Source organism: Molothrus aeneus, chromosome 5 (assembly GCF_037042795.1).
Source record: "Molothrus aeneus isolate 106 chromosome 5, BPBGC_Maene_1.0, whole genome shotgun sequence".
NCBI classification, from domain to species: Eukaryota; Metazoa; Chordata; class Aves; order Passeriformes; family Icteridae; genus Molothrus; species Molothrus aeneus.
In genome coordinates this window covers 32983234-33010891 of record NC_089650.1, presented here as the reverse complement: position 1 = coordinate 33010891, position 27658 = coordinate 32983234, and the positions used below count along the sequence as shown (strand labels likewise).

Sequence of the window (27658 nt, the reverse complement as noted above, 5' to 3'; positions counted from 1 at the left end):
TTTTTATTTCTTAACACAAAGAATTTTACAGAATTAGCAAGATATATTACATTGAAAAGCGTACCTGTCAGAACATTTGAAATAGCAAAGAATATTTTAATTTATAATTTAATTTTTGTGGTTGCCGAGGTGGTTGTTTTGGGCCTTTTTAAAATACTTTTCTGTTTTATACTTTCAGAATAGATAGGGAATGCTATATATCAGTTTGACAAAATATATAATTGCTATGTTTTAGTTAAAAAATCTCAGCAATATAAAGACAACAGATATTTAAATATAATTTTTTAAACCATTTAGCAAAATACAGGAAAGAAAAATGTGCATTACAAAATACAGGTGTGATTACTAAAACCTTTGAGATCCGATGCTCAGCTTCAGATGCCTGATCAAAATGACAAAGCAAGATCAGTCAAGAGGGTGCTCAGGTCAAGGGGCTAAATGCTGTGAACATCTCTGCACTTTCAGTACAGCAGACATTCTCAAAACTGGAAAAGGATGACCTGCTCTCTTTCAACCTAAGTACCAGCATAAGAAAAAATAAGCAAGACAAAGAATGTTTAAAGAAAATTTCTGAAGGAAAGCTAACATTCACATTTATGCAGTCAAATGTGAAGATTTTCACAATGCATCATAAACCAAAATTTTCTCTTGCACATACCCCTTCAGGCATTTTAGTATTCTAATTCCCTCTTATTTTAAAATAGGAAACATTATTTTAATATTTTAAAAAATGACTTTTTGTATGGGAAACAGCCTTAATAATTTCCAGTGAAAAGACATGAACAGCATTTTTATTAGAAGAATGGCTAGCATAACTCAACAGACACTCCATGAAATTTGCCATGTATTATTCTGAAAGCATCTGAAGTTTTCTGTCCCTGATTTCAGTTTAAGACATTAATTATAAAGTAATGTCCATCAAGATTAAATCCTCTCTTACTTAGTCACTCCTTGTTTAGAAAGTGTCCCTTCTTCTTTTTTGTCATCTTCCACTCTAAATTCCCCATGAATTCCTTAAGATATTAACAAAATCATCATCACCCACAATTCCAAAACTTAATCCTTCATAGTAATCTTCAAACTCAGAATAGGACACTTCACTGGGGTTGCTGCAGGACTCTCCTAATGCTTCTAGAAATGATGATTTAATTTCCTCTTCTGCAGTTTTGCCTGTGAAAGTATATTTTTCTATTAAATACATTTTAAAGAAGAGTGAATATGTAGTATTTAATATACTTCAGGCAAGAAACTTTCAAATTTTAGCTTGCAGATATTTTTTTCATTAATAAATTCAATATTCTGATTTCAGAATTAAGTCATTGGTTCACTTATTACCACCTGTGGAAATTACCTTACTTTAATAGCATGATAGAATTAAGTATCCACAGAAAACACAGGGTCAGCCTGTCACAATGAATTATGAGAGCTTGAAAATGTTTTTCTTCACATGACTGCAAAACTTGCATAATGCATTTGTAAACTAAAATTCTGAAGTTATCCTGTAAGAAAGTGTATGTTTACTGTAATAAAACTTCAGAGTTCTGGGAAAACTTTAAGATGGAAATTGGCATTTGAAACATGTTTTGCAATTGACATCTGTGTCTTAGCAATTTTATAAAGATAGTACTCAAGATTATTTCATTGAGGAAAAAATTACAAAAAATATGGCATTACAGCATTGGAAAAAAAATCTTATATTGTATCCCTATACCCCCTGTGACTTCATGTATTATCATTAAAATCACTGGCAATATAAAAAAGTCCCTCTTTTCTACAGGTAAAAAAGAAAGGGTCATGACATTATGGAGACTTTCACAGTGACTAGTTTGGTACATGGAGGTATTGTTTTCTAAAACAGACATACAAGTATTTAAATTTCTATTTTTTCAATATCAGACTTTAAACATTTTTGAGAATCCTGGAAAAAATAATGAAGAAACCAGAATTTCCTCTCTACAGGATGACAAACCTGTCCCAGAAATAAATTAAGTTCCTTCTGAATAAATTATTCAAGTGCTGAGTACATTCCATGTCACTTAGAATCCTTGCATATTTTGATGGAAAACAGTAATGTGAAAATGAGAGTATCTTACTAACTGAAAGATATTAATATCATATTTGCCACTGATAACTTACAGATGAAAGCTGTGAAATAACTGCTTACAGAGGTAGGGAAAAGAAGTACTCTGCATACAGACAGTATTAGCAGCTTGATAAAGGGCAAGTATTAAAATTGTGTATATGAACTCATTACTACTTACAGTTATGTTTAGAGAGACTCAATTTAGATGAAGAAAGTTCCCCTTTAACAGCTCAAGTCTAAGTAAATATGAAAACAGTTTGTATTTCCAACCAGTTTCTGGATCTGCTATCTCTGCTAAGAAGATGATCTCCGTAGTTACAGATTTTTGTTTGTTTGTTCATCCAAATTACCTGCCAATACTAGAGGATGTTTCTTTGCACAGTAACATTTTCTGATATCTACCACAGGCACACTCCCAGTTTTGTTGAAATCTAGTTTCATATAAGCCTATAGGGGAAAAAGGAGTTTCATATTAGCATCTCAGGAAAAAAAAAAAAAGTGGAAAGATAAAAAGATCAAATACACTTAACTACCTACCACATACTTTTAGATCTTGTGGAATGGATGATGTCAATTCACCTATCTTATGCAAGGCACCAGATACTAGAAAATCCTTCTAGATTATGCCGTTTCATGATTATTTTACCTCAGCAGTTTTCACATCAAATGTGTGGCCAACACAAAAAAAATTGTGAACACAAAAAAATTGTCTCCTCTCCCTAATTTCTAGCTCATCTTTAGAATCAGAAGTTCAGCTGCTTCCCTTATGCCTCCTCTAATTATTAAGATTCCGCATCATTCTGACAGAAGCCTCCCCACAGCCTCTCCAGCACTGCTAACAGCAGCTTCATTTGCATTTCAGTTTACTCAAATACACATGCTCCATATATAAAGCTAGGAGAGTCAGATCCTCCGTGATAGAAAGCATGAAAGTATTTGTCATTTTTCTTGATCTTGATATCCAGTTGCTACTCCTTTGGCTGGTTTGTGATCAGTGTCTGATACGGCAAACAGCTCCACATTACATTATAGACAAATAACAAGTGGCATTTCCCATATAACATGTCTCATAAATATGATGACTCTTACTGTTGGTCTCAAAGGAGACAAGTATTGCTGCATCCTATTTCAGGCACTGCAGGAAGAAAGTCTACACATGCAGATTTGCCAAAATTTGTGATTTGTGATTTGCCAGAATAAGGAAACAGGCTTCTGGAAGAGATCATCTTAGGGTGCCAGATACTTTATACATGGGACTGAACTATAAGAACAGCACATATGCATGAAAACTCAAAATAATAAAGGAATTAATTCTAAAATTTAAAATGAACTAATTTAACAATGGAACAGCATGCAGTCCACTAATTTACCTTTCTGTTGATAAACTGATCTGAAACTTCAAGAAGTCAATTTCCAGGTATAGAACTTAAGAAAAATAGCAACAATACCCAACAACTAGAATATGATGAGTGACTAGCTCCAAAGTTAGACTGCAAAATATCTACACTTAAAATATCTGCAATAAAACTTACTTTTCTTACAAATTTTTTCCTATATTCATTCATTTCTCCAAATATGGCATGAGTAAATTCTCCACAGTCGATCTTATCACTCTTGCTATCATCAAGAATAAGCCATAAGGATTAAAAGTCCTGCAATTTAAAAATATTTTGCCTAAGTTCTTCATTATATCCTGAAATAGAACAATTGCTATAGTTGGAAATTACGGTATTCTCTCAAAACCTCTCAAACTTCTAGATGCATACTCACTCAAAGATCTGTTAAAATAACACGTTATCAGTGGTCGGTCACTGATGACCATAATTCACATTGTTCGCAGTTCTGATAGCTGTGAGCTACTTTTACAACATAATATATAAAACAAAGAAAGAACCTAAGTAAAGAGCAAAACTATTTTTCTAAAGCCTAAAGAGAAAAAATGGGTTGCAATCACACTTGTTTCTTCATGTCATGATGTAAAAAAAGATTGCATGTTTTAAAATATATTATTTTTTTATTTTGAAGAACTTCACATAGAACTGAGTGCAGAAATGCCAACATACCTTAAGGGGAAAAAAAACACCAAAAGAAAACATGCACAACCCAGGTATGAAACTATAGATTTAAGCAAGGAAAAGAAGCAATTCCATAAATTAAGAAAGATAATACCCATGTTTAGTTCCAGCTAGACTCACTCCTTCAGGCATTTCCAAATGGAATACTTTTGGAGCTTCTTTCAAGGTTGTCCAAGAGAGCAGACCGTTTCTGTTCTTGTCTATTTGTCGGAAATATTTTCCTAAGCCTGTTATAACCCCAAATCCTCTTTTACTTAGTGTTTCTCTGAATATACCTGAGGATTTAGAGAAATAAAGGACACAACATTTACCTGAAATTGTCCACTTGCTATGGAGACAATATAGAGGTAAAGAACACCACGTTCTTTACTTCTATGTGATGGTGCTGCTTAGAAAGACATACCCATGCATTAAGGTTCCCTTGTGTTTGATGAAAAAAAGCCAGTCCAAAAGGAAATCATCATTTTTTTTAACATTTGAGTGAAAATCATATAAAGTATGTCTAACAGGCAATATCTAATAAACTTTTTTCAAAGAGACCACATAAGAAAAGAAAAAATGGCTATTGCCCTCAATATGTTCAGACTGTAAAACTGCCTACTTCTGTGAGAACTGATCACATGCCATTATTTAACATACAAAGCAACTATGGAACAACTACTTCAGAAGAATACAGAAATTCCATTATGAGACACAGAGTTGCTTCTTTATTCTACAAAGATAGAGAAACTAAAATTGAATGGGTTCTGGTAGATACAAACCTTGAATCTTCCTGAAAACTTCACTTTCATCGACTACTTGCCTGGAACACTCTTCCTTGAGTTCCAGAGAGGAAGCTCTACAGAAGTCAAAATTAATGCTGATTGGTAAAATTACATGCAATATGACTATATTCAAAACAGATGTAGTAAAAAAATGCCAACATACTCAACTTTAATTCATATACTACCCTTGTAAACACAATATCCAATTGCTTGAGGTTGAGAGGGCACTCACAAAAGTTTTTGCTGACCAGCTGCAGATACGCAGAAATTCTCTTCTAACAATATTAACTGGAATTGCCTCTACTAATTTATAACCCATGGATAATTCCTCCCATGCATAAAATCTCCAGAAGTTTAGTTCAATCTTAATCTCATACCACTGGAAGAGTTTGTTAAAGTAACTACATTTAATCACCAACAGGAAAAAACATGTAATACTTTTCAAATCTGTCTTTAGAACACAAATAGCAAAGGTGTAGACCAAAAGTATATCTAGAAATTATGATTAAATTTTGTGGAGTTTTTTCTGCTAAGTTCCCTTCTGAGAAGGGCTTCCCAACAAGCCTTCATCAAAAATTACTATAAAGGTTGATAAAAAAATATTTTGGAAGAACCTACTGGAAGAAAAAGAAAAAAACAAACCAACAAAGTCCTACAATTATTTTAATCAGAATATTTTTAGAAACGGAAAATCATTACTGTCAACTCTGAGCTGCTTGTTCACCAGTGTTTTGCCATGACAAACTCCTGCTTTCTGAGGCCAAAGACTTATCTCTCTCCCATCTAGTAGAACTTTTCATCTCCACTTTGGGTACCTTCCATTATGAAGTCCCTAAAAGCTTACCTACATCAGATCACCTAAACTGGAAAGTCAACAAGCACCTGCAGAGGACCAAATATTCCCTCCAGAACATATGTAAACCAAAAGATTCATGGTTTGTGACAGAAGGGCATAGCTGCTCCTGGGAACGTGCAGTAGACATTTTGGACTGCAGCTGAACAGGGTTTTCTGTCAGTAGAGTAATGGAGGTAAGAGGACTCAATTCAAGATTTATGCACCAGAGAATAGAGGGCTCAATAACATCCTCATACAAAAGAAAAAGATAGACTGAAACTTAGTAATGGAAAGAACACAGAGAGAGTATAAAAAAGGAAATAATAATCAATTCTACCACAGGTAGTAAAAAATCCAAAATTACAACTCATTGAGCTGCTCTTCTTTATGGTTCTTCTATTCAGAGATAACATTGGTTCAATTCCAAATTTCACAGGTATAAGATTAGCCACAAATGATAGAACAAGCTGCTTTACTTGAATGATAGGCTGCTGAGATGTAAAATGTCTTACATAAACTAGCTGAAATTAAACTATATTGTGTTTTACTTCACTGAAACCTAGCCGAGAGGGAACAATTAGCACTAAGCATCATACAACTATACAGTTCTAGAACCAATTAAATTTGAATTTACTGTTCTATGCACTGCTAGCTTACTATGGCTCCTTTGCAAAGCTTTCAGTCTAAAGGGACTTTAAGTGAATATAACCATATCTGAGAACAAGCTTCAGGTGTCTAAACAATTGCAGAAAGAAAATAATAGTCAAGTTCTGCTAACAAACAGACAGAGTAGTCTGTAGATACTGAGCATATTTAATTGAAATTAAAATTATTCTCTTCCTAATCAGGAAGGGATCAAAGTATAAGATATATGAGGAGAGCCTGGGAGAGCTGGAACTGTTTAGCCTGGAGAATAGAAGTCTTGAGGGGTCTTAGCCTCAAGTACATAAGAGTACCTGACAGAAAGGAGTAAAGAAAACTGAGACAGGTTCTGCTCAGTGGTGCCTGTTGACAAGACAAGAGGCAATGTGCACAATCTAAAACAAAGGAGGTATATGATTTGTATATAAAAACATGTGACCTCAAACAAAGCAAAAGAACAGATTCACATTTCCATTCTTTCTTTAAAATTACTCCGTACCATTCTAGGAAGTTACTGGACTATGCAAAATCTTCTAATATCAATTACTAATTTCTCCTAACAACAGCCTCAGTATGGATTCTGCTTTTAGCAGTATAAACAATAAGGAATTAGGAGCTAATTTTTTATTTTTTCTTAAGAAAGGAAAGGTAATTTGAAAAGCAGTTATCAGCACTTACTTTAGATAATCCATAGCTGCTTCATCAATACTTATCACACGAAGAGTGAAGAAAGGGTTCTGCTTAACACTTTATGGAAGGTTATGATCGACACTTCGGAAAGTCAGATTGGCTCCCTGTTGGTAAAGCACACAATGATTTGAAAATAGGTTGTGTATTTCATACATAGAGGGGAAGGGGAAATAAAGAAAAGCAGCAAACTAAAAGTAAAGAAGACTGAGAAGAATAAAAATTGCAGTAGCTCAAACTGTAATATCTGTATATTGGTTTATAAAGTCTCCAAAACTCATGACTTTGGAAGGAGGAGACAGAGACACTGTTCCTGTGCAAGGGTCTCAACCACTTGGACTTTGCGAGAGATCTGCATGTCCTAATGTCAGCCCAGGAAGCATGATAGCAGATATGGAGATTCACAGATACAGCATCATTCCAAAGAGGTACTGAACTCAGTTCAGTACATTTTATGGATGACTTTAGGATGCATCTTTATTCAGAATAAACTTCCATCTGCAGGCTGCAAAAACACACATGACAATAAAACACGAATATCCCAACAAGTAGCTTTATCTTCCATATCATAACTCATCTATTTCATCTTCTAAATTCTTAGGTGGTTGTGTAAGCAGTTAGGATAGGCATGTGATTAGACAAAACACACTAAAACTCATGTCAACATCTTTTACTTTCTACATTTCTCACAAACATGGTTTTTCCTCCAAACTTCAGATTTGCAGGAGCATTTGAAGAATTTGGTGAAAACAGTCTGTACTTGAAAACTTTCTCAAGTATTTACAAACCATGAACACTTTAGGCAGTACAGAAGTACAGCAGTACAGAAGGTGCAATATGATTTTTAATCAGCCACCAGATTAGATGGTAGACAAAGCTTAACATTGTTTCATACACTTGCTCTAAACAGCTGTTGTTTACATTTCAAACTGTAGATTAAAAACAATAATTAACCTGCCATTTCTTCATGTTTAAAAAATATTTAATCATTGCTTCGAGTGTGCCAGCAGACCTTGCAAAGATTATTTACGACCTTGCAAAGATTATTTACTTTCAACAAGTACTTTGGTCTACTTCAGGAGCTCCTTCCCGAGAGAAGTGGATCACTTCGTCCAAAAAAGGTCCAGACTGTCAGCAGTCTTGTGCCCTCTAGGGGGAGAACTGCAAAGTACAGCTTCATCTGAAACCTAAAGTTGGAACCTCTAAAACGTGGCACAACAAAAAAATCCAGACTTCTGAAAATCTTTAATTCAAAAAAGTCTCTTAAGGGGAAGACATTTGGTCTTCCCAGAAGGCTAGATCACAATTACAATTCAAATATCCAAATATTACCTCCAAAGAAATAGTATTACATTCAGCAGAAGAATACTTACAACGTAAGTCACTAAGATCATAAGCTTTTCCCTTTCTTTGTCCACGTTGATGATGATAAACTCCCTTTGAAATGAAAGGCAAGGCATTTGTCCTGTGAAATAATTCAAAACTGGTACTAAAACAATTATATTTATTTAAGCTCCTTGGATGCTTGGATAAGTGAAATATGTTTTCTAAAACCCCTTTTAAAAAGTAATTAATCCTACCTGTTTTTTCCAAACTGTCGAAATTCATACACAGTAAGGGATTTGTCACACGTGAAAAAAAATCAATCAACTCCCTACAAGCATCATGACCATTTCTAGAAGGAAAATTGAAAAGCACCTTTATGTTTTTCATCTACATAAATCTAATTCAACCCAAACATAAGTAACATTTATTTTGGAATCAGAATGGTTTGAGTTAAAAGGGTCCTTAAAGATGATTAAGTTCCAAAACCCCTGGTGTGGGCTGGGACACCTTTCACTAGACCACTCTGCTCAGAGCTCCATCCAGTCTGGCCTTGAACACTTACTTGCAGGCATGGAGCATCCACAGCTTCACTGTGCAACCTGTTCCAGTGCCTCACCTCCCCTACAGTAAAGAATTTCTTCCTAATATCTCATCTAAACCTGCCTGCTTTAAGTTTGAAGTCATTCCCAATTGTCCTATTACTACATACCCTTTAAAAAAATACCCTCTCCAACTTCCCTGTAGCTTTTTGTGGGCACTGGAAGGGGCTAAGGCAAGAGGGTCTCCCTGGAGCCTTCCCTTCTCCTGACTGGACAATTCAACTCTAAACCTGTCTTCCTAAGAGAGGTGTTCCATCCTTCAGATGATCTTTGTGACCTTCCTGTGGGTCACTCCAACGGGTCCTTCTCGTGCTGGGGACTTCAGAGGTGGACAGAGCACTGCAGGTGGGGTCTGACAGGAGAGAAGCAGAGTGGCAAATCCCCTCCCTCGCCCTGCTGGCCATGTTCTTTTGGTGCAGCCCAGGACATGGCAGGTTTCCTGGGTGCAAGTGCACACTGCTAGATCATGATGAGCTTCTTATCCACCAGCACCCCCAAGTTCTTCTCCTCAAAGTTGCTCTCGGTATCCATTTTATTTCCAATGTTGCATGCTGTACAATTGATTTTTTTAAAGAGCTCTTTGACTATTTTCTCTAACCCACCATGAAATTCAAGTTGTGGATTCGGTCACATATTTTAATTCAATATTCCATTCTCCATAATGCTAAAACACCTCTCAAGGTTTCATGTTTTAGTATGCCAATATAATTTTCACTGATTAACTAAAGGATTACACACACTAGGACTACTGCATTCATTGAGGTATATGAAAGTGTGTTGCTGAATATTCAGCTGTGTCTAACAAGTATACAGCCCACAGCTGCAGAAAAGCATCACTTTCAAAACTGAAAAATATGTTTATGCTACCACTACTCAAATCAGAACGTTCTAAAATTTAATACATTAGCAGCTATGAACAAGTTGCAAAGCCACTACTACTTATAGTAGTTGTCACATCTAAGATAAGGCTAAAATAATTTTAAACAACTGAGATGCAACAGCTAAAAGCACTATTTTAGACAGCCCCTGTGGTAACTGTCCTGAGTAGAGCTATGGGTATGATGGTAACATAACACAATTAACAGATCTTAACATTGTACAGTGGGACTGTAAAGCCACTATCCATTAGCCACGTCAAAATTTGTACTACACATGGACACCCACACATACTTTTTTCCTTCAACAGAGAGAGCAGAAATATTCAGTGCAATTAATCAGTCCAAGAGAGTAATCCTCATTCACAAATTGAGAGCATTGAAAAACTTCACAAAATTTGTGATTACCTCGATATAATCCTACTATCGAAGCGTAGCTTGTTGGAGAGCATGTTCTCAGTTAGTCCTGATTTGGTCCTTATTCTGTGAAAATAATGCAGCATGTTAATGATATCTATATGCTCCCAGATAATTGTTACATAAAACTCAACCATTTTCCAACAGCAAAAACCATGCAATACAGTATCCTTGGCAACTGGCTGAGGAGATGATCCTTTGTAGTTGAATTAGAAAGCAACTCAGAGCTGTAAAGTGTTCTGTTATTATATAATATGAGAGTACATTCACAGAGAACATAGATATGAATGGGAAATTTTGTTTACATACACTTACATAAAGAATTAACCTTTACCTCTACCACCCACCACAGTTCCATGAAACAATGCATTCTCTTGCAAAAATATCCAGGTGGGGGCATTTTTACCCACATAAATATTTTATATTGGCCCTATTACCAGTTCCAGAAATGAAGATTTGTCTATGTGATGGATGTAAGAAATTGAGACTGTTATTTTTGTCTTTTTTTTCCTTTTTTTAAAAATACAAAGATGACATTTGATGGGAAAGACTTAAGAGCAGGATGTTAAAATGCACAAAGCAGAAATTCTTGCCTGAATGTTGCGAAAAATAGAACAAAACTCAGACCTGCAGATTCATTTAATTTTATGGATCACAGTGTTTCCTCAGGTTTTTTTTAAGTCCTTGAAGCTACTAGTTCAATGTTGACTGTCCAGGAATGTCATTTAAATGCCAATAGGATTAATTATTGCAGCAGAAATCAAAACATGAAAGAAAAGTATGATTATTGTGAAGGTCTACATTAGCATTTACAGATGCATATTTATGCAATTTATGCACCTAAGGATAGGACTCTCTGAAAGGATTGCAAACATTCAACCACTTAGAAAAGGCTGGCAAATCCTTGTGATGAATAATATCAACATAAGCTTAACAATGTTCTCCCAGTTTTTATAAATTCTATGAATCAATCATAATTCACAGAGAATTCACAGAAAAAGGTCCCTGTTATCTCACTAGGCAATAGCAATCACAGGAAAGCTACAAAAAAGGCCTCACATGAAGCTGGTGGATCCAAGCCAAAACCAGAACATTTGGAAAAGCAAACAGAATTCACATAGCTAAAAAAAAATATATAGCAGAAAATTTACTTTTATAAACTCACTTTGTTTCATGGAGGGTCCTTTTTCTAAAACGCATTGGTGCCATCCCAGCTCCCAAAAGTCCTGGAGCTTCCTGGCAAGCATCAGAATGTGTGGACTGCTCTGGATCACTTATAACAGCTCTGACCACAAAGAGCAGGGAGAAACCCTCTGACTGTTAGTATGGCTGGATTTCAGGTCTTGCATATTTTTATGCAGGAAAGAAAACACCCAAGAATAATACAGTAATACAATCTTGGAGTGATCCATTAAGATTGCATAAATTTGTGGGCCTAATTTTTTGTTTATTTTTACAAATTCTTAAGTCTATTTCACAAAATCAAACATATGCAATAATATTCTGGCCGTGCACTGCTATGTAGTAATGTTAAATGCAGATACATATTATTTAAAGTATATTTTATATGTCTTTATATAAAATAAATATTATTATTATGAAGGCTTGTGGGGTTTTTCATAATTTCTACTACTTCTGTAATATTTCATCAGTGATATTCTTTAATCATGACTCCCTCCAGTATCAGTGATATCAATGTAGTAGCACTGGCCAGTGACATCACCTCAGAATCACAGAGTTGCCTAGGTTGGAAGGGACCTTAAAGATCATCTAGTTCCAACCCATGCTGTGGGCAGGACACCTTTCACTAGACCAGGTTGCTCAGAGCCCCATCCAATCTGTCATCCAACAAAAACATTGGCACTTCCTCCCTCAAAGTGCTAACTACACAGCTGAGAGGATTTCAAAGTGGCAACAAGCAAATAGGAACAGATTAACTGGGTTTTGAACGTTTTGATATTCTCTGTGTCAGTTCAACAAGTTAACAAAAGAAGAGAACCTATAAAAATAAATGAGATGCTCATTATGCTATTGAAATGGTTATCAGAACGGAAAAAATAATTTTGCATGGCTATTATAGTTTAGAAAACTATAATAGTCTGATCTATACAGATACATCTTTGTACACATCAGTTACACTGATTTAATTGCAGGATCTGCTCTACTAAAAAAATATTCAAAATACCTTTGAATTTCCTTAAATAGCTTTTATTCATGCAACAGTTTTGAACTAATCTTTTCCGATTAACATCCTGATATCTGATTCCAATTTGTTTAGAAGTACTGACAGAGTTATATTTGGAACATAAACAGAGAGATTTTTTAAATTAAAACTTCATTCTGATGCAGCTGCAGCACTACTGAATATTGTTTTGACATTATCAACAGAAGAGTTCAGAGTAGAAGAAGGAAGACATGGAAAAAATAAGGCAAAGCAGCAGAAGGAGGAAAAACACAGAATGGGCACAGAGCTGTACGTTTAATGCAACATCAGTAGTACAAAAACACTTCAACATAACCAGCATATTTTTATGATCAGATCTGTAATAATCTTTAGAGGGATATGACACAAGCCAAGCACTTATCTTAAAACTGGGGGTTTCAACCCAGTATAGTTCCATAATTTTAATCCTGACGATTAAAATTGGAATTTTACATTGTGTTTCATGACAGTCTTATTTCCCTCAGGCAATCTTCTTGTCATGTCAGCTTTTAAATAGTGTAAAAGTGCTAATAGACTTTCAAACAATATAGGTCATTTAAACTGCCACTGTAACAGAAACAAATAAAAACTAAAATGGCGAAGTGCAACAACATTTCAACCTCAAAATCTTAAGATTTGATGGGCTAGAACACCAGTGCAGATGACTCCACAGACTGTAAACTATGCACAGAATGCAAAATAATCTAGACATACCCACAGATAATTTTTTGTAAGTATAAAGTAATGTGAAACTATATTAAACTAGCTTGCATCTTCTTATATTGTCATAACCAGACAGCTTGCATAAAGCCCTGAATTATTAAAGCATGCTTAAAATAGAGGGATCTTTCTGCACAGAAGCAATGCTTTCTTGAAGCTAAAGGGATAGCAATGAAGGCAGGAAATCTTACTGTACAACCTGGACCAACTCAATTTATAATACTGCCTTTTTTTCCTACATGCCCAGCATTGGTATAATAGTCCTTTATGCCTGAGAGGTGCTGTTTCAGTATTAATAAAGGATTAATAAATATTAATAAAGCTATGATTTTTAGAAAGGGCAATAAATATTGAGGACATGTAATTTATAAGATCAGGCATCCATGTATTTTCTTGAGGTGCAAGAGGGTTATTTTCAAGATCTAGTGCTATTGTACAGACCTTAAAATAGGTTCAAGCATAAAATTAGGAATTATTTCCAGAAAAAAATAACATACACATGGCACTTTAAACTGACATTTTAAGTTGCATTAAAAAGCCTTTCACTTAAAGAATTTTTTGCAAATAATACTACTACATAAGACTTCACAGGATTTGGAACAAGACGATCAAAACACCTCTTAAGCAAGAAAAGCCAAACACTAATGGATCTAAATTCTTCTGTAGGGAAAATGGAAATTTTACATTATAAATTCATTTACCTACATAATTGATCCACCATAACTTGTTCTACAACAGCCTGTTTTCTCCTCTCTGCAGTGACATCCTCCTGCAATGAAAAACTGCCTGAGAACAAGTGAAATATATAATAGCAGGCACTTCAAATAATAAGTTACCCTTTAAGACAGCATTCAGAGGTCACAAACTTACCCATGCCACAATTAATATTTTTTATCTTTTTAACAGTCTATTTGAATAAAAAATAGACATATAATATTCTCTGCTATATTCACTCAATTTGTCTATGCATATTAGTTTTAATTAATATGAGAATTCTAGTATCTAAGTTTACAGACAAAATCCTTATTTCTGTATTGTTTCTAATGCATTCTGTAAGTACAATAGAACCTGAGGAGACTCACATTATTCCAGGTTTTTCAGGTGACACAGATTCCAACTAAGAGAATAAAACTTTACCTCCAGCAATATTTAGTCAAAAAAATTTTTTTAAGACTTAGTCTCCATTGCAAGATTTTTCTTTCCTGCATGCCACAATAACTTTCTGCTGAGACAGGTCAATCTGAAAAACCTCTCATGAAATATCATCCTAAAGGGGAAAGGAGATTTAACATGAACTTCTTTTTATTTTTATTAGAGTAACACTGAACATAACCTTGTACCATTCACTGTAAAGTGTGCAGGCATTGATCATAACCTGTTACACAGAGAGAAACCAAAACTCAAGAGGATGGTCCAGGATAGTATGAAGGCCACTAGCAACAACCAGGCCTCAGCACCTGTCTTAATCTTCCAAATTCCTGAAGTTTTTTACTGCATTTATTTTGCCTTTTATTCAAAAAAATTCATTTTATATATGAGAAAATATAGCTTATTGTTATTGAGGGGGTTTATGCAATCTCATTTTTTTTAGATATTCTGAAACTAAAGATTTAAGATCTTTTTCTAATTGGTCTTGTGTGCAAAAAAATCCTAGAGAGATCCTGTGCTGACCATGAGTGCTAACAAATAACAAAAGGGTTCTGAAGACCTTCAGTAACACCTTGCTCAGACACCTGCTGGCTTTATTTTAAGGCATGGCAGCTACAGCATATCTTGTATTTTTGTAGTTTTGCACTGCTCCCTTTCTCAGGGCTTTCACTGTACTTGCTTTAGCATTAAGTAGTTACTCTAGGGATACTTCAAGACTTTTTTCCATTATCTTTAGCCAGTAGTATAGATTTTTTAATTTATTCTAAAAATAAAAGCTTAAGTACTTCCTCAAAAGATTTTCTTCTCATGAAAATTAACAGTGACCTCAGTACAGCAATATCTGCATTCATTTCAACAAGACTAGAAATCAAATAAATGGTTGCAATGATGCAAAATTCAATGCACAATGATGAGCAAATAAAATTAATTAAAATTACTATTTACTTTTAAAAAATCATAACATTTCTCATGGCTTATTATTCCATGAGAAAGTTAGAATGCATAACCCTTTTCAGCAACCCCTTAAAAAACCAGTTATAAAAGCCATCACTCTGCATATGCAAATACTGAATCATGCAATATCAAATCAAGGTTTTTCATCCCTATAAATGATCCTAAATTCAAGGCCTGCCTCAGACGGGCAAGACTCCTATTGTTCAGTCCCAAAAAAAGTAAAATTCACATTTATGTAATAAATCAAAGAAGTGTATTGGGTACATCCATGTAAGGAAAGTTTTAATTCCCCTCTCTGCATGCTATTGAGTCCATGGTGGTTTCCAGACTCTCCTCTTCCTTCAGAAAGGATCTGACTAAAGACCAGAGCAAAAGCAATTGAAAGGAGCAGCTAAGGGAGCTTGGGTTTGTTTAGTTTGCAGAACCAGCAGCTATAAGGCATTCTGAAGAGAAGTTACAAATAGAACCAAACTTTTTTGACAGAAGCCAAGAGTATAACAGGAGGTAAAGGTGGGAGGATTGGTGTTTGGAGTGGACAATAGGAAGAACTTCCTCACACAGAGAATAGCATGTACATGAAGATGTTGCCTAGAGACACTGTAGAAGCTCCATTCCTAGAGCTTGAAGACACAGCCAAAGTTGTTGATGACTCAGTCGAATACTAGCTGATGGAAACCATTGAATAGAGGCTCAGCTAAAAGCTACAGAAATCCTAGAATCATAGATTATCCTGAGCAGGGAGAGATCCACAGGGATCGTCAAAGTCCAACTTCTGACACTGAATGTAACATTATGTTTAGGTTCACTCAACTACCTCAGTTATTCTTAGTTGTATGAATGTATCTGTACATATTACTCATAATTTGTGTTCTCATTTATATAGATTACTGCATAAAATACAAGCACTGCAGGTAAGATTTTAAAATGCTCACTGGATTGCTCAGTTCAGCTCCCATTGAAAGAAATGTTTAAACTCACATGATTTCAATGGGTGCAATTACATACTAGACCCAAATCTCCAAAGGCATAACTTCTGCTGAACTTTTGGGAAGCCATTCTCCACATCTAGGTGGAGAATAATAGCATACATACCAATAACACCAGCATAATACCAGTCCAAATACTTACAGCTTCTGATTTCCTTATGTTGTGCTGCATATTATAAGGTAGGTTTGTATAGCATTGTTGCAGGAGAGCTTTCTTATCAAGGGTTACAAAATCATTGTGTCCATCTTCAAGCTGTGTACCCTACACAAAAATACATTCTTTTTATAACTAAAATGTAATGAATTGTAATAAAAACAAACTAAAAAATCCACATATGTTTTCCTCAAGAATTTATTTAAAAATACTACTTTCTTCTTTACTTTTTAATGTGTCTACTTCTTCTACTTCATGCTAACTAAAAGAGAATTTTGTTAAGCCTAGCTTTTTACAGAAACTGAACTTACAAGGAAAGACTAGAGAGCAAGATTTGTATCTTTTGAATACTTACCAGTTTTCATTCATACTGAAATAAATAACAAAATTTTTAAATCTCAAAAATACTGTGTTCCTACAAGCTTTGTGAAAAAACAGCAGCAAGTCAGAGAAAGCAGACTTTAGTATCTCTGAGGAGAAGCAAAGAACTCATCCTTTTTCTGTTCTGCACAGGAACAGCCAAGTGGAAGCAGAGGATTTGCTGTTAGGTATAAAGCTCAAAGCTCACTATAGAGATACTGCTTTGTGACCAGTGAAGAAGTTAAATATAGCCTAGACAGGGAAAAGCCAAAGCATGCTACTGGTTCTAACAGACTTGTAAACTAGTCCAAGAGTATTACGGAAATATTTCCTACATGGACAATATGAAAAAAAAAGGATGCAGAAAGTTTTCACAGAAACAGGTTTAGCAATCTCCTCTATGAGCACCTTCTTTACAGAAAAGAGAAGTTGTTACAAGTTCCACTAATCAAGCAAAGCAAGTGTACTGAAATCTTTTTGTTTATTCATCTAATCAGGTAGTGATAATATCTAACACAAAAAAATTGTTCTGATAGACATTATATTAAAATCTGTGAGAAGAATTAACACACATGCTTCTAGTGCTTAACAAGCATCTTTCTGGAACCCAAAATCACCAGAAAAAAAAAAAAAGCCAGTCCTGCTTTTTCTCTCCTAGCATACATTTGCCATCTATTTCTTCATTTTTAGATAACTTTGCTCCTCCTGTAAATACCCTTTTGATGGGCTTGCAGTAGTGCATATAAAGGAGTCACTCCTTGAAAAACAGATGATACTGATATCAGACCAGTACTTTAGAGTGGAATCATTAGAAAAGGAAAAAAAAAAATAAAAACCAAAACACCAAACTATAACAAATCTCCAGAACAGAAAACCTTATCTGCCATTAAATATTAAACTAAACCACAAAACACTTCAACTTTTTTTTTCATTCACCTCTTATTCACTGAATATTTATTAATAGGTTTTTTCAGATCCTCCTTTATCTGATCACTAAAAGTACAATTTGAAGAGAAAGCTCTTTTAAAGCTATCTACAATATGTGAAACAATCTTTCTTTTGAAAATCCTTCCCTTTTCATTCTACTGAATGTTAAGAAAGTAAATTCAGTAAACTCATTGTTATTCATCACAAACCTTTTCTCTGAAAAGCAATGAGCACAGTATGTTCTATCAACATTTGCATACTTAACTTTCCATTAAGGTTCTTAAATGGTCATCTACCCTCAGCAGAATCCAGCACTCAACCAGTCCTCCCAGCTGTTGTTACTTAGGTTTCCTGCCTCCTTACACCTACAATGATGCATCTTTCCCTGTTCAAACACTCGCCTCCACTATCTCAACCAAATACTATTAAAGTTGGGGTTTTTCACCCCTCTGTTTTCCAGTTTCTCTCCATTGATCTACCCTTCTTTCCACCTTAATTTGAAAACACAAAAGAAACCTGGCAGAATTAGTACAGCTTACAGTCCAACTGTACTGAATCTTATACCATATCAAAGCAAAAAGTACAGATAATATCTTTCATTATTTTAACCCCATATTCTTTAGCATTTTCAGTGTTAATGGTCCTCTAAGGAACAGATTAAATCTGTAATTTCTCCTTTTTTAAGTCCCAATGCACAGAATAGTAATTAAAGTACTTCTAAACTTAAAAAATAAAAAAGTTTGAATTAATTTCTCGTTTTGGAAATAACACTTTACCAAGACCTTTCTGCTGTCTCTCCTCTCCTGATAGGCTTTAAGTTCTGCCTCATCAATCATGCTAACCTTCAGGCTCAGGCTAGAGGTGCACTAGGAAGGCCAGTGTTATCTTCTTTACCAGAGAACACAACCAGACACAAATTCTCAGAGAACTTCAGTTTCTCTCTCTGCAACAACTGAAACAACCTTCCTACAGTTTATTTCCTCCTCAACATCAGATGTTTAGATTACATGGGTTTATTTCTTTACAATAAAAACACAAAATCAATTACATACATGTGCAAACCTTTCCAAACAGTATAATGAAATATTGATGTACATCTGCTATTTAAAAATGCAATTTCTAATTTCCAGCTACCTTTATTGAAGTGTCTGGGCACTGGAGGTGGTCTTTTTTTCTTTTCTGCAATTCTCTGAGGATGCTGCTTATATTCTTCCTTCATACCTTCTTCATACTGACCATGCTTCAACTTGGATCTGTCTCTGAGGGCTGGCAGATTTTCTGGTCTTGTCCTCTGCTCCAAAACAGAATGTTAAAGCAATTAGTAATTAACATAAAAGCCTCTGTCTGGTCTATTGAATGTCAACAGCATTTTTTTAATTCCTATAAAGTATAATGTCTAAAACCTCTTGACATAATGCTTCAAATTAAGAAAAAATGCAAACACTGCACATTCAGGCTTAATTTTCATTGAGTTCTTCAAATCCTACCATTTTTTAATCTAAAACATACACAGTCACGTGGTTTTACATCACTTTTAAAGAAAGAAGTCAGATTCAATTGTTCTGCCTCATAAAATCACTAAAATGGAAATTCTGACATTTGATTTTTGGATGGCTGAAAATAGATGGATGGATGTTTTTTGGTCAGAAGTTCTAATACTCTTGTATGGCCGATGAGAAGTGGGACACTGTTCCTTAGAACAACATCAGCTGCACAGCTGAGTACCTTTCTAACTTACACCCATTTCAGGCCTCTGCACAACAGAGGCTGGCATCAGCAGAAAGGGCAGCAATGACAGAAGTCCATGATTCCATTCTCTTCTGTCTCCCTGAGTAACTAACACCTTCAATATTTAAGTTCTATTCCCTCAGTGCTAATAAAAAAAAAAGTAAGGTGGCCTTCTCTAGCATCTCTACTCAACACTTGCAACTCATCTTGCAAAAACAGAGTTACAGTCCTGCTCTAGAAAACCATTCCACAAAACCCAAAAAGATTTATGTTTTTGAAGAGCCAACTTTCTCCTTCAAAGGAGGATTCACATCCCTTCCCTGGTTAATTCCTGAATTATAAGAGTATATTTAAATTTTTCTTCCAAAAGTGACCTCTTTTAGGAAGATTTACTTACACAGTTACTGAAGAAGCTGGAATCTATCTGGCTCAGAGAAAGCTTGGTCAGAGCCCCAGAAGCAAGAAATGCAGAAGTAAAGGCCTCTCAGAGGAATACATTAAAATATTTTAAAACAGCTTAAAAATCTTCTCCACAAAAAAAAAAAAAAAGATGGGGAGCAAGTCAGGCAAAAAAGGGAGAGAGAAAGAGGGAGAAAGAGAGACAGAAAGGGTAAGTAAGCAGAAGATGCATTCCATTACTTTGGGCAGTCAGTATTTAAGACATAATGAAGGCAGAAAGGAAGCAACAAGACATAAAGGAAAGCAGAAAAGAAAGGGAGAAAGACCCTGAGAAACAAAACCCCACCAACCTTCGACTAGCACTCCTGCAACTTGACAGAGTTATACATAGAAACTTTGTTTAAAAAAAATGGTAAAGGAAGCAGTGTAAGCATAAGCATCCAGACCCAAAAAGGCCATAACAACTGAAGCATGTTTGCACTGCACATTTACAAGGCAGTAGAAAGGAAAATAACCTATCTGTAGTTACATGTTTACAGTTACATCTTGAGACATGTATAAATACCTATGTTGGGCACATATTCTAAAAACTAGTATATTCTTAGTACATTGTTTTAAAAAGACAAAAAAACCCCACCATTTCAGTTTTTACTTAAATGAAATTGGTTTTCAAGTAGAGAAACAATTTGGTTATATAGAGGAACATACAAAATAGTGATCTTGTCAGATTCACCTTGAACTCCAGCCAATCTGGAGCTCTTCCTTTCAAGTCACTGTATTATTTGTTTCAAGGAGCACAGGTTATGTACAAATTAATTTAAAATAGGTTTTTCTTCTGGTTAAAATCCTGGTGTTTTTTTAACACTCATTTGGATATTTCTTAGGTTTACATAAGTTAAATCTTTTTGAAATAATGGACTTTTAATCAGTTTAATTTTAATAGTTTCTCCAATAAGCTAGTTCCTGTCACATAAAAGAAATTATAACATACTACATTTTCAGACCATATACCACAGGGCTGAACTGATAAGACTATTTGTCAGTCTGTATTTTTTCAACTTCTTTACCTCCAGTTTGTTCTGACACAATTTTCTTGACACCTGTTTAAAGGAAAGCAGGAAATAAGATGTATCATGATCAAATAAAAAATTGTCCCATTTATTTTGTTCATACTTAATTCAGATATAAGAATTCAAAAGAACTCTTTTCCTGCATTCAGGGAAGTGTAATAACTGAGTAATTAAATTAGCTCTAAAAACTTTTACAGTGGATATTGATCATGAACAATGTTGCACTGTACTGTAAATCATAATATTAGCATCTGGGCTCCTGATTTTCCTTAAAAAGCACCTAAGACTAGTGGTGATTAAGTTTCTTAGTCATCTGGGGGGGGGAAGCTAACATGATGAGGAAATTTTAACAATAAAAAGTACATCAACAAATCAGACACAATTCCAAAGTTTATGTCCCAAAGTTTATGTTTTAAAGACAACAGCCCTAAGAAAAAAAAAACATTAAATGGCTGCAAGTAACTCCAAAAGTTTTCTTTTCACCAGAAGTAACTACTGCTCCATAGAAATAATACTTAGTGTTTGTAAACATGGATTTTGTCTTCAATCATACACTTACTACTACTAATCTTTGTTATTTCGACTGTTAATATAGCTCTTAAAAAATAAGTACAACAAAAGGGTAACTGCATCAATCAACAAAGAGCTAAGCTATGTAATAAAATATTTTTCCAAATATTCTAAAGAATCTCAGTAAAAGGACTTTGCTAAAAATATTTTGGACCAACAGCACTTGGATATGAGCTTAACCAAAAGAACTTACATAAAAAAAATATAGGCATGCTTTTCTAAATTACTGCTAAAGGGTTATATTATAAAGATATCTGTAGTGACAGACTGACATGTTGATGCTGTGCATATGGAGTCTGTAATGACATTCTCCACTCTGAAGATGAATCTTGCTGGCACCTATGAGAAGAGCTTCCAGTGTACGACATGTAAGAGTCCCCATCCTAAAATCACAGGAAAAAAAGGACAAGCAATCACAATTGTTTTATATTCAGAGCAATAATTTTAAAAATTCCTGAAAAATGTGAATTCTAAAAACTTTTTGAGACAAAATTAATTTACAACTACCTCTTCATCAAAATCTCCCAGCCTCCCTAGATCTAGGCATGGCACCCTGCAAGGAGTTAAAACAATCTTAACAGCAATGCATTCCCTTATTTTTTAACTACAATAAAAGCACTGCCTATTAGTTATTATTAGGTCCTTCACAAAAATTTCCTGGGCTACTCAGCAAATCTCTATTAGCCCCTCTTGCTTCAGCTCAGCAAGTGGCCACTGAGCTTCTCTTCTCCAGTAGCAGAGTACCCTGTCAGCTGAAAAGGATCCTTCTTTACTCCCACATTGGCTTCTCTTCACTCCCCAACAGGAGCTACTGCAACATGATCATAAATGATGGGTGCCTTACTCTTGTCTTCCACAGCACATCCATGTCAACATTCCTCTATAACTAGTCAACAGAGAGCAAAAGGGAAGCAATTGCTACTTGGGATGCAAATCTTGTGAACTTTCCATAGAAGATTACCACAGTAGAAGGCAACCATGCCTCAGGATCTTGTTCTGCTTAAAGAAATGAAAACATCTCCAATTCATCCAAGCATCTCTGTGCCTTCTGCCTTTACTCCAGGTATATTGGTGCAGAGCACCATGAATACATAATTTTTTTATTTTACCACCAAAATTTGCAAGCAACTCTGTTATATCTTCTTGGAATAAGAGAGTTCCTTATCTTACAGTCTTTTTTTATTAGATAATGACAGACAGTACACAGAAATTTGAATGTTTTGACTTTGGTTGGAAGAATCAAAGGTCATAGTCACAAACACTTATAAAATAATTACATGAATTGGCTCTAAGGCATTTCAGTAAACAAAACTGGCTAAACTATCAATCATGGTCCTTGGAAAAGTAGATACTCCTTATGTGCCACAGTCATTATAAGGATTTAAATTTTAAAAGCACAAACAAAATTTCCCATTGCTTGTAAAAACCCTTCACAACAGTTTCTCTGTATTTTTTACTGTAATACCTGTAAAAGCAGCCAACAGATAAAATACCATTTTTCTCCTTTTGACTTTAAAAATATTCAAGCAAAACAATGTATAAATATGCAGCTCTGAGTGACACCCTCTGAAGAGGATGGAGCCAAGTTCTGCTCCATGGTGCCCAGCAATAGGACAAGAGGCAAAGGGCAGAAACTGATGCACAGGAAGTTCCACCCAAAAAACCTCCTTCACCACAGGTGACTGAGCCCTGGAACAGGTTGCCCAGAGAGGTTGTGGAGTCTCCCTCACTGGAAATACTCAAAAACCATCTGGATGCAATCCTGAGCAATGTGCTCTGGGATGACCCTTCTTGAGCAGGGAGGTTGGACCAGATGGACCAATGGGTTAGACCCAATGTGGTCTCTTCCATCTTTACCCATTCTGTAATTAAACCTCCACTCAGCCAAACATAAATCAATTAATTCCAAAGTAAATAATACATCAAATATTCTACCCCAAATATAAATCACAGAAAACAAACCTATGATGATAAATTTCATGGAATACTAAGTTGCATGTCACTATAAATGCAAATGCATTGTGTTAATAATACAATTAAACAAGCTGATCAGAAATAGAAGCAGACTTACTCTGGTGGGCAAGGACTCTGTGTAGCCTGTCTATTTGGTCTCCAACCCTAAAAGAATGACACATTATTACATACCTAGGGGATCCAGATTAAAATACATAGTTCTCCCTTTTCAATTTCTCTTTAAATATTTAAAATTAGAGGCTTAAAGTATCTGTCCAACATACTTGACTAAGACACTACTAACAAGGGGAAAAAACCAAAAACTTCTCATTGAAAGCTAATTCTTACACATCATGAGACTAGCAGACTGAATATTCATCATGACAGTAAGACTTCCAGCCATTAAGAATCTAGACAGCATCCACGTCAGCTATTAATAATACATTAAAAATAATGCGTGCTCCTGAGGCTTTGTACCATCACTGCTCACAAAGGCTTTAGGTCACATTGTCCTTGCTGGGTGGGAACCAACCCTTAAACCAAAACCACAAAACTGACAGCCAGATGGCTCACAAGGGGCAGGCTCAGACCCCAAAGAACCCCTGATATTTGGTGTAACTGTTTCATCTCAGCTTTACTATAGCAGTCCTGATGATGATTAGGCAGTTCACTTTATTTATTTTGCAAGGCTGAATACCACACAGATCTCCAAAGTCATCTGAGCAAGAACACAGCAGGAGAAAAGACTCGAGTCAAAGCATCACCTGTCCCCCTATGGCTTTTGAAAACAGCTAGCACCAAATCCGTAGGGAAGGCTGCTTGCGGCAAGCACAAAGTAACGATTCACCTAACTGGCCTCCCAGTCTGAAAAAAAAATTGTTTGGGAACACTCAGAACCAGGGCTATCATTTTTGTTTTCACACTTCTCAGCTCATAAATCTCAGCATCACAGCCTAAACTGAGCAGAATCCTATTTCCAGCAGTGCTCGAACATCCTTCACGATCTGAGAGCGAGCACAAAACTGTAACTCCTTTCTTGCCATACAGCCTTGTGGCTGCTCCCGAAGCACAAGCTCGGCAACACTACCCTCTAGTGACTCCAGAAGGAGCCCGGGTACCCAGCTCTGAGAGCTCTCCGCACGTAATGAGCACCGCCACCCTGTGGTCACCTACCTAGGACCATCAAGGCATCAAAAACAAGGCATTACATCCCACATTCCCTTTTTTTCTGTACTATTTTAACTGTGGTAAGGTAAAGAACACAGCTAATTCTAGATGCTAAAGCCTTAACGTTATTCCTTTTCTAGAAGTCAACAAATCAGGAAGAAAGCAAACAAAAAACATTGTGAACACTGGGGTGAAGCACATGATTTCAGCATAATTTTAATTTAAGATTTACTTTTGCAAACTACCAAAAATCATGTGGACTAGAGAATCTAAATTTGGAAACTTAGTTGCACAAGAAAGAAAGAAAAAAGGGATGAGAGATTAGAGGAAAAAATGACAACTATTTCCTTTTACAACCTACACTAAATGCCCTAAATGTTCTTGTTGTCCACAGGTACTTAATTTTCAAAAATCTGGTTAAAACATTAACAGTAACATTATAACATTGATGTATTAACGTTCACAAAAGGTCTTTTTTCATTCCAAATCAAACTGAAAAGAAGACCAGCAACCTGGCAAACTCCAAGAATTCCTAATGGGGTCATTAGGATTTGATTCTAATGCAATTCCTAATGCAACAAATAAGGAGGTAAAATGGGTGCTTGGGGGCTGAGGGAGGATTGGCAATTAACTTTCTTTCATGGACATAAAGTACAACAGTATCTGTGAGAACAGTCAACTGTTACTAACAATATTGATATTTACCTGAGCAGTAAGGAAAATAATGGCCCTCAGAATCCAAGATCATATTCGTAGGGACTATCAAAAGCTAGCCCTAAAGTTTCTACTACAGTGAACCTGTGAGGGTTGCACACCTACCCTATTTTAAAGCATAGACTATTAGGAATTCCTGGAAAACGTAATTTCCCTCCATACTGAGATTCATTTTTCATGTCAACCTAAAATCATACCTTTTCAAATTATATGATTGGGGCTGCTTTACTTTATTGCTGTCTTGCAAAACAAAAACACAGACACACCTGTTGCCAGTTTCACCAACAGCCAGAGAGCACACAGTACATGTTCAAGCCTCTGTTGCTCTTAACTGCAAGTACTAGCTCATTCTTAAATCCCCCACATTCCAATTAAGTACTCAGAGTAGCAGTTATTCTTGGATAGCTGTTTATATTGGAATTTCTCACCTTCATTTGAGAAGCTGTCATACTAAACTATCCCTTTCCGACAAAAATAATTATTTTAAAAGGTGTCTCCTCTATAGAATGGATTTTAACCTCAAACTAAGAACCTTGTGAAGTATGATTAAAATATTTTTAAAATGTCAAAGTAAGGAAGAAAAACAATCACAAGCCTTCCATTGACTACCTGACATTTCTTCCCCCTCAATGACAACTCAGCCTTTCTTCGAGGGGATGCAGCAACTCCTTTAACTTCCAAATCCATGCAAATTCAGTGGCTGGTAGCTTTCAGAAAAAAAAAAAACTGAAAAACAGAAAATACTATTAAGAAAAACATGTATTTTTTTATCTAAGTACTTCTGGGGGAAAAAATGTTACTGCATTAGAAGGAATTTTGGTACTGTCTTCAGCAAGCTATGAAATGCTGTTAGTTTCTCTTTTTCACAGCCTCTTAATTTCAGCCTTTTATTACTAATGCTTAATCAGATTCCTGTTCAAATTTATGCTTTTGCCTCAAGCTTAACTCCCTCTTTCCCTTACATTTATCGATACATTCTCATTCCAGTATTACTAATTTGTTACCCCTTGGCAATATCAAACCTTTGGTACTCTCGGCTCACACCCTGGCTGCCTGGCTCCCCATCGCTCAGTGCCCTGGGAACATTTCAGGACTGTCTCCGAGAGCTCCAGGGTGCCGTGCCACCAAGCATTCCTGCTCTGCTGGCTTCTCCCTCCACGCAGCCCGGTTTGAACCAAAAGCCCATCATTCGGACACTCCATTTTCAAACGACAGGCTGAGGGCACTGAGCAGTTCCCACTGCCAGGCACCTTTTCCCTTCCCGAGCAGGAGCGGGGCTGCAGGGCCTGCTGGAGCCCCGCACAGCCCTCCGGCCGAACCCTTCCTCAGGGCACGGAGAATGCCCGCGCACGGCCAGGAGGCTCTCCCGGGAACGGAGCATCCTCCCACCCGGGGCCGCAGACAGCGCTGTTGTACTTCACGGTGCACACGCTGAGATTACTTTTACCAAACACCAATGCCGCAAAAGGCGGAATAAACATTATGAGCTCAGCAGCTCCACGGAAATGATGCATTTTCCCAGGAGAGGCGCGGGACGCCGGCGGGCAGGGGCAGTGTCTCACCGGAGCAGTCCCAGGGCTCACGGCTGGCGGACCGGCCCCGTCCCGCACCCCCGCACCGTCTCCACGGTGCCCGCACCGCCCCGGCCGCGCCGCGGGGCTGCCGCTACAGCAGCGCGGAGGGGCCAATCCGAGCCAGGCCTCGCACCGGAGCTGCGCAAGGTGCGCCCGGCGGAGTGGGGAACCGCAATTCCCGACTGCTCCTGCGGAAACTCCCTGCCCGGGGCACGGCCGTGCCTCCCTTCCCGCGCCCACGGGCGGCTCTGCCCGCCCTGCGGCCCCGCAGCCCTGCCAGGACAGGCGGGGGCTTACACAGCACACGGGCTCTGCCCCCGGCAAACCCCGGCAGCTGGAATCGAGACCTCCAAACTGCGGCAGAGAGCGCACGCTGTGCGCTTGTAGCCTGGGTCCGAAACAGAGCGATCAGCCCGAGGCAGCTCAGAGCCTTTCGGGCAAGGACTTCGAGTGGCAGCAGCCTCCGAAGACTCGCGGAGGTGAAAGGCACAGCAGTAAAGATCCAAACACTGCCCCAGGCGGGGAAGGGCCCGCCGTGGCCAAGGACACCGGTGCCAGCGCCTGGAAGGAGCGGGACTGACCTGTACCCTGCACACACCTCGGCAGCCAGCACACCTGGCTCCCACTCCCTCGCTCCCGCAGATCAACGGCTTTGACATTAGTTCACTTTAATACATTAGCTAGTTCAAAGAAAAGCCTCAATGAAACTGATTTTTTTTTTCCAGTT

At 36.7% G+C, this 27658-nt stretch overlaps 1 protein-coding gene across 1 annotated transcript; it reads right to left on the bottom strand.

Annotated features, from left to right (window-relative positions):
• Positions 1–71: 71 nt before the first annotated feature.
• Positions 72–26044, bottom strand: CAPS2 (calcyphosine 2). The gene is given in 19 exon segments (XM_066550709.1): positions 72–1170; positions 2434–2530; positions 3616–3735; positions 4279–4433; positions 4920–4996; positions 7078–7193; positions 8419–8551; positions 8667–8730; positions 8733–8761; positions 10295–10369; positions 11469–11588; positions 13928–13995; positions 16458–16577; positions 18891–18923; positions 18925–19067; positions 21789–21906; positions 22031–22076; positions 23595–23641; positions 25967–26044. Coding segments are annotated over 19 exon segments (1815 nt in total). The 3' UTR covers positions 72–994.
• Between the last annotated feature and the right edge of the window lie 1614 nt (positions 26045–27658).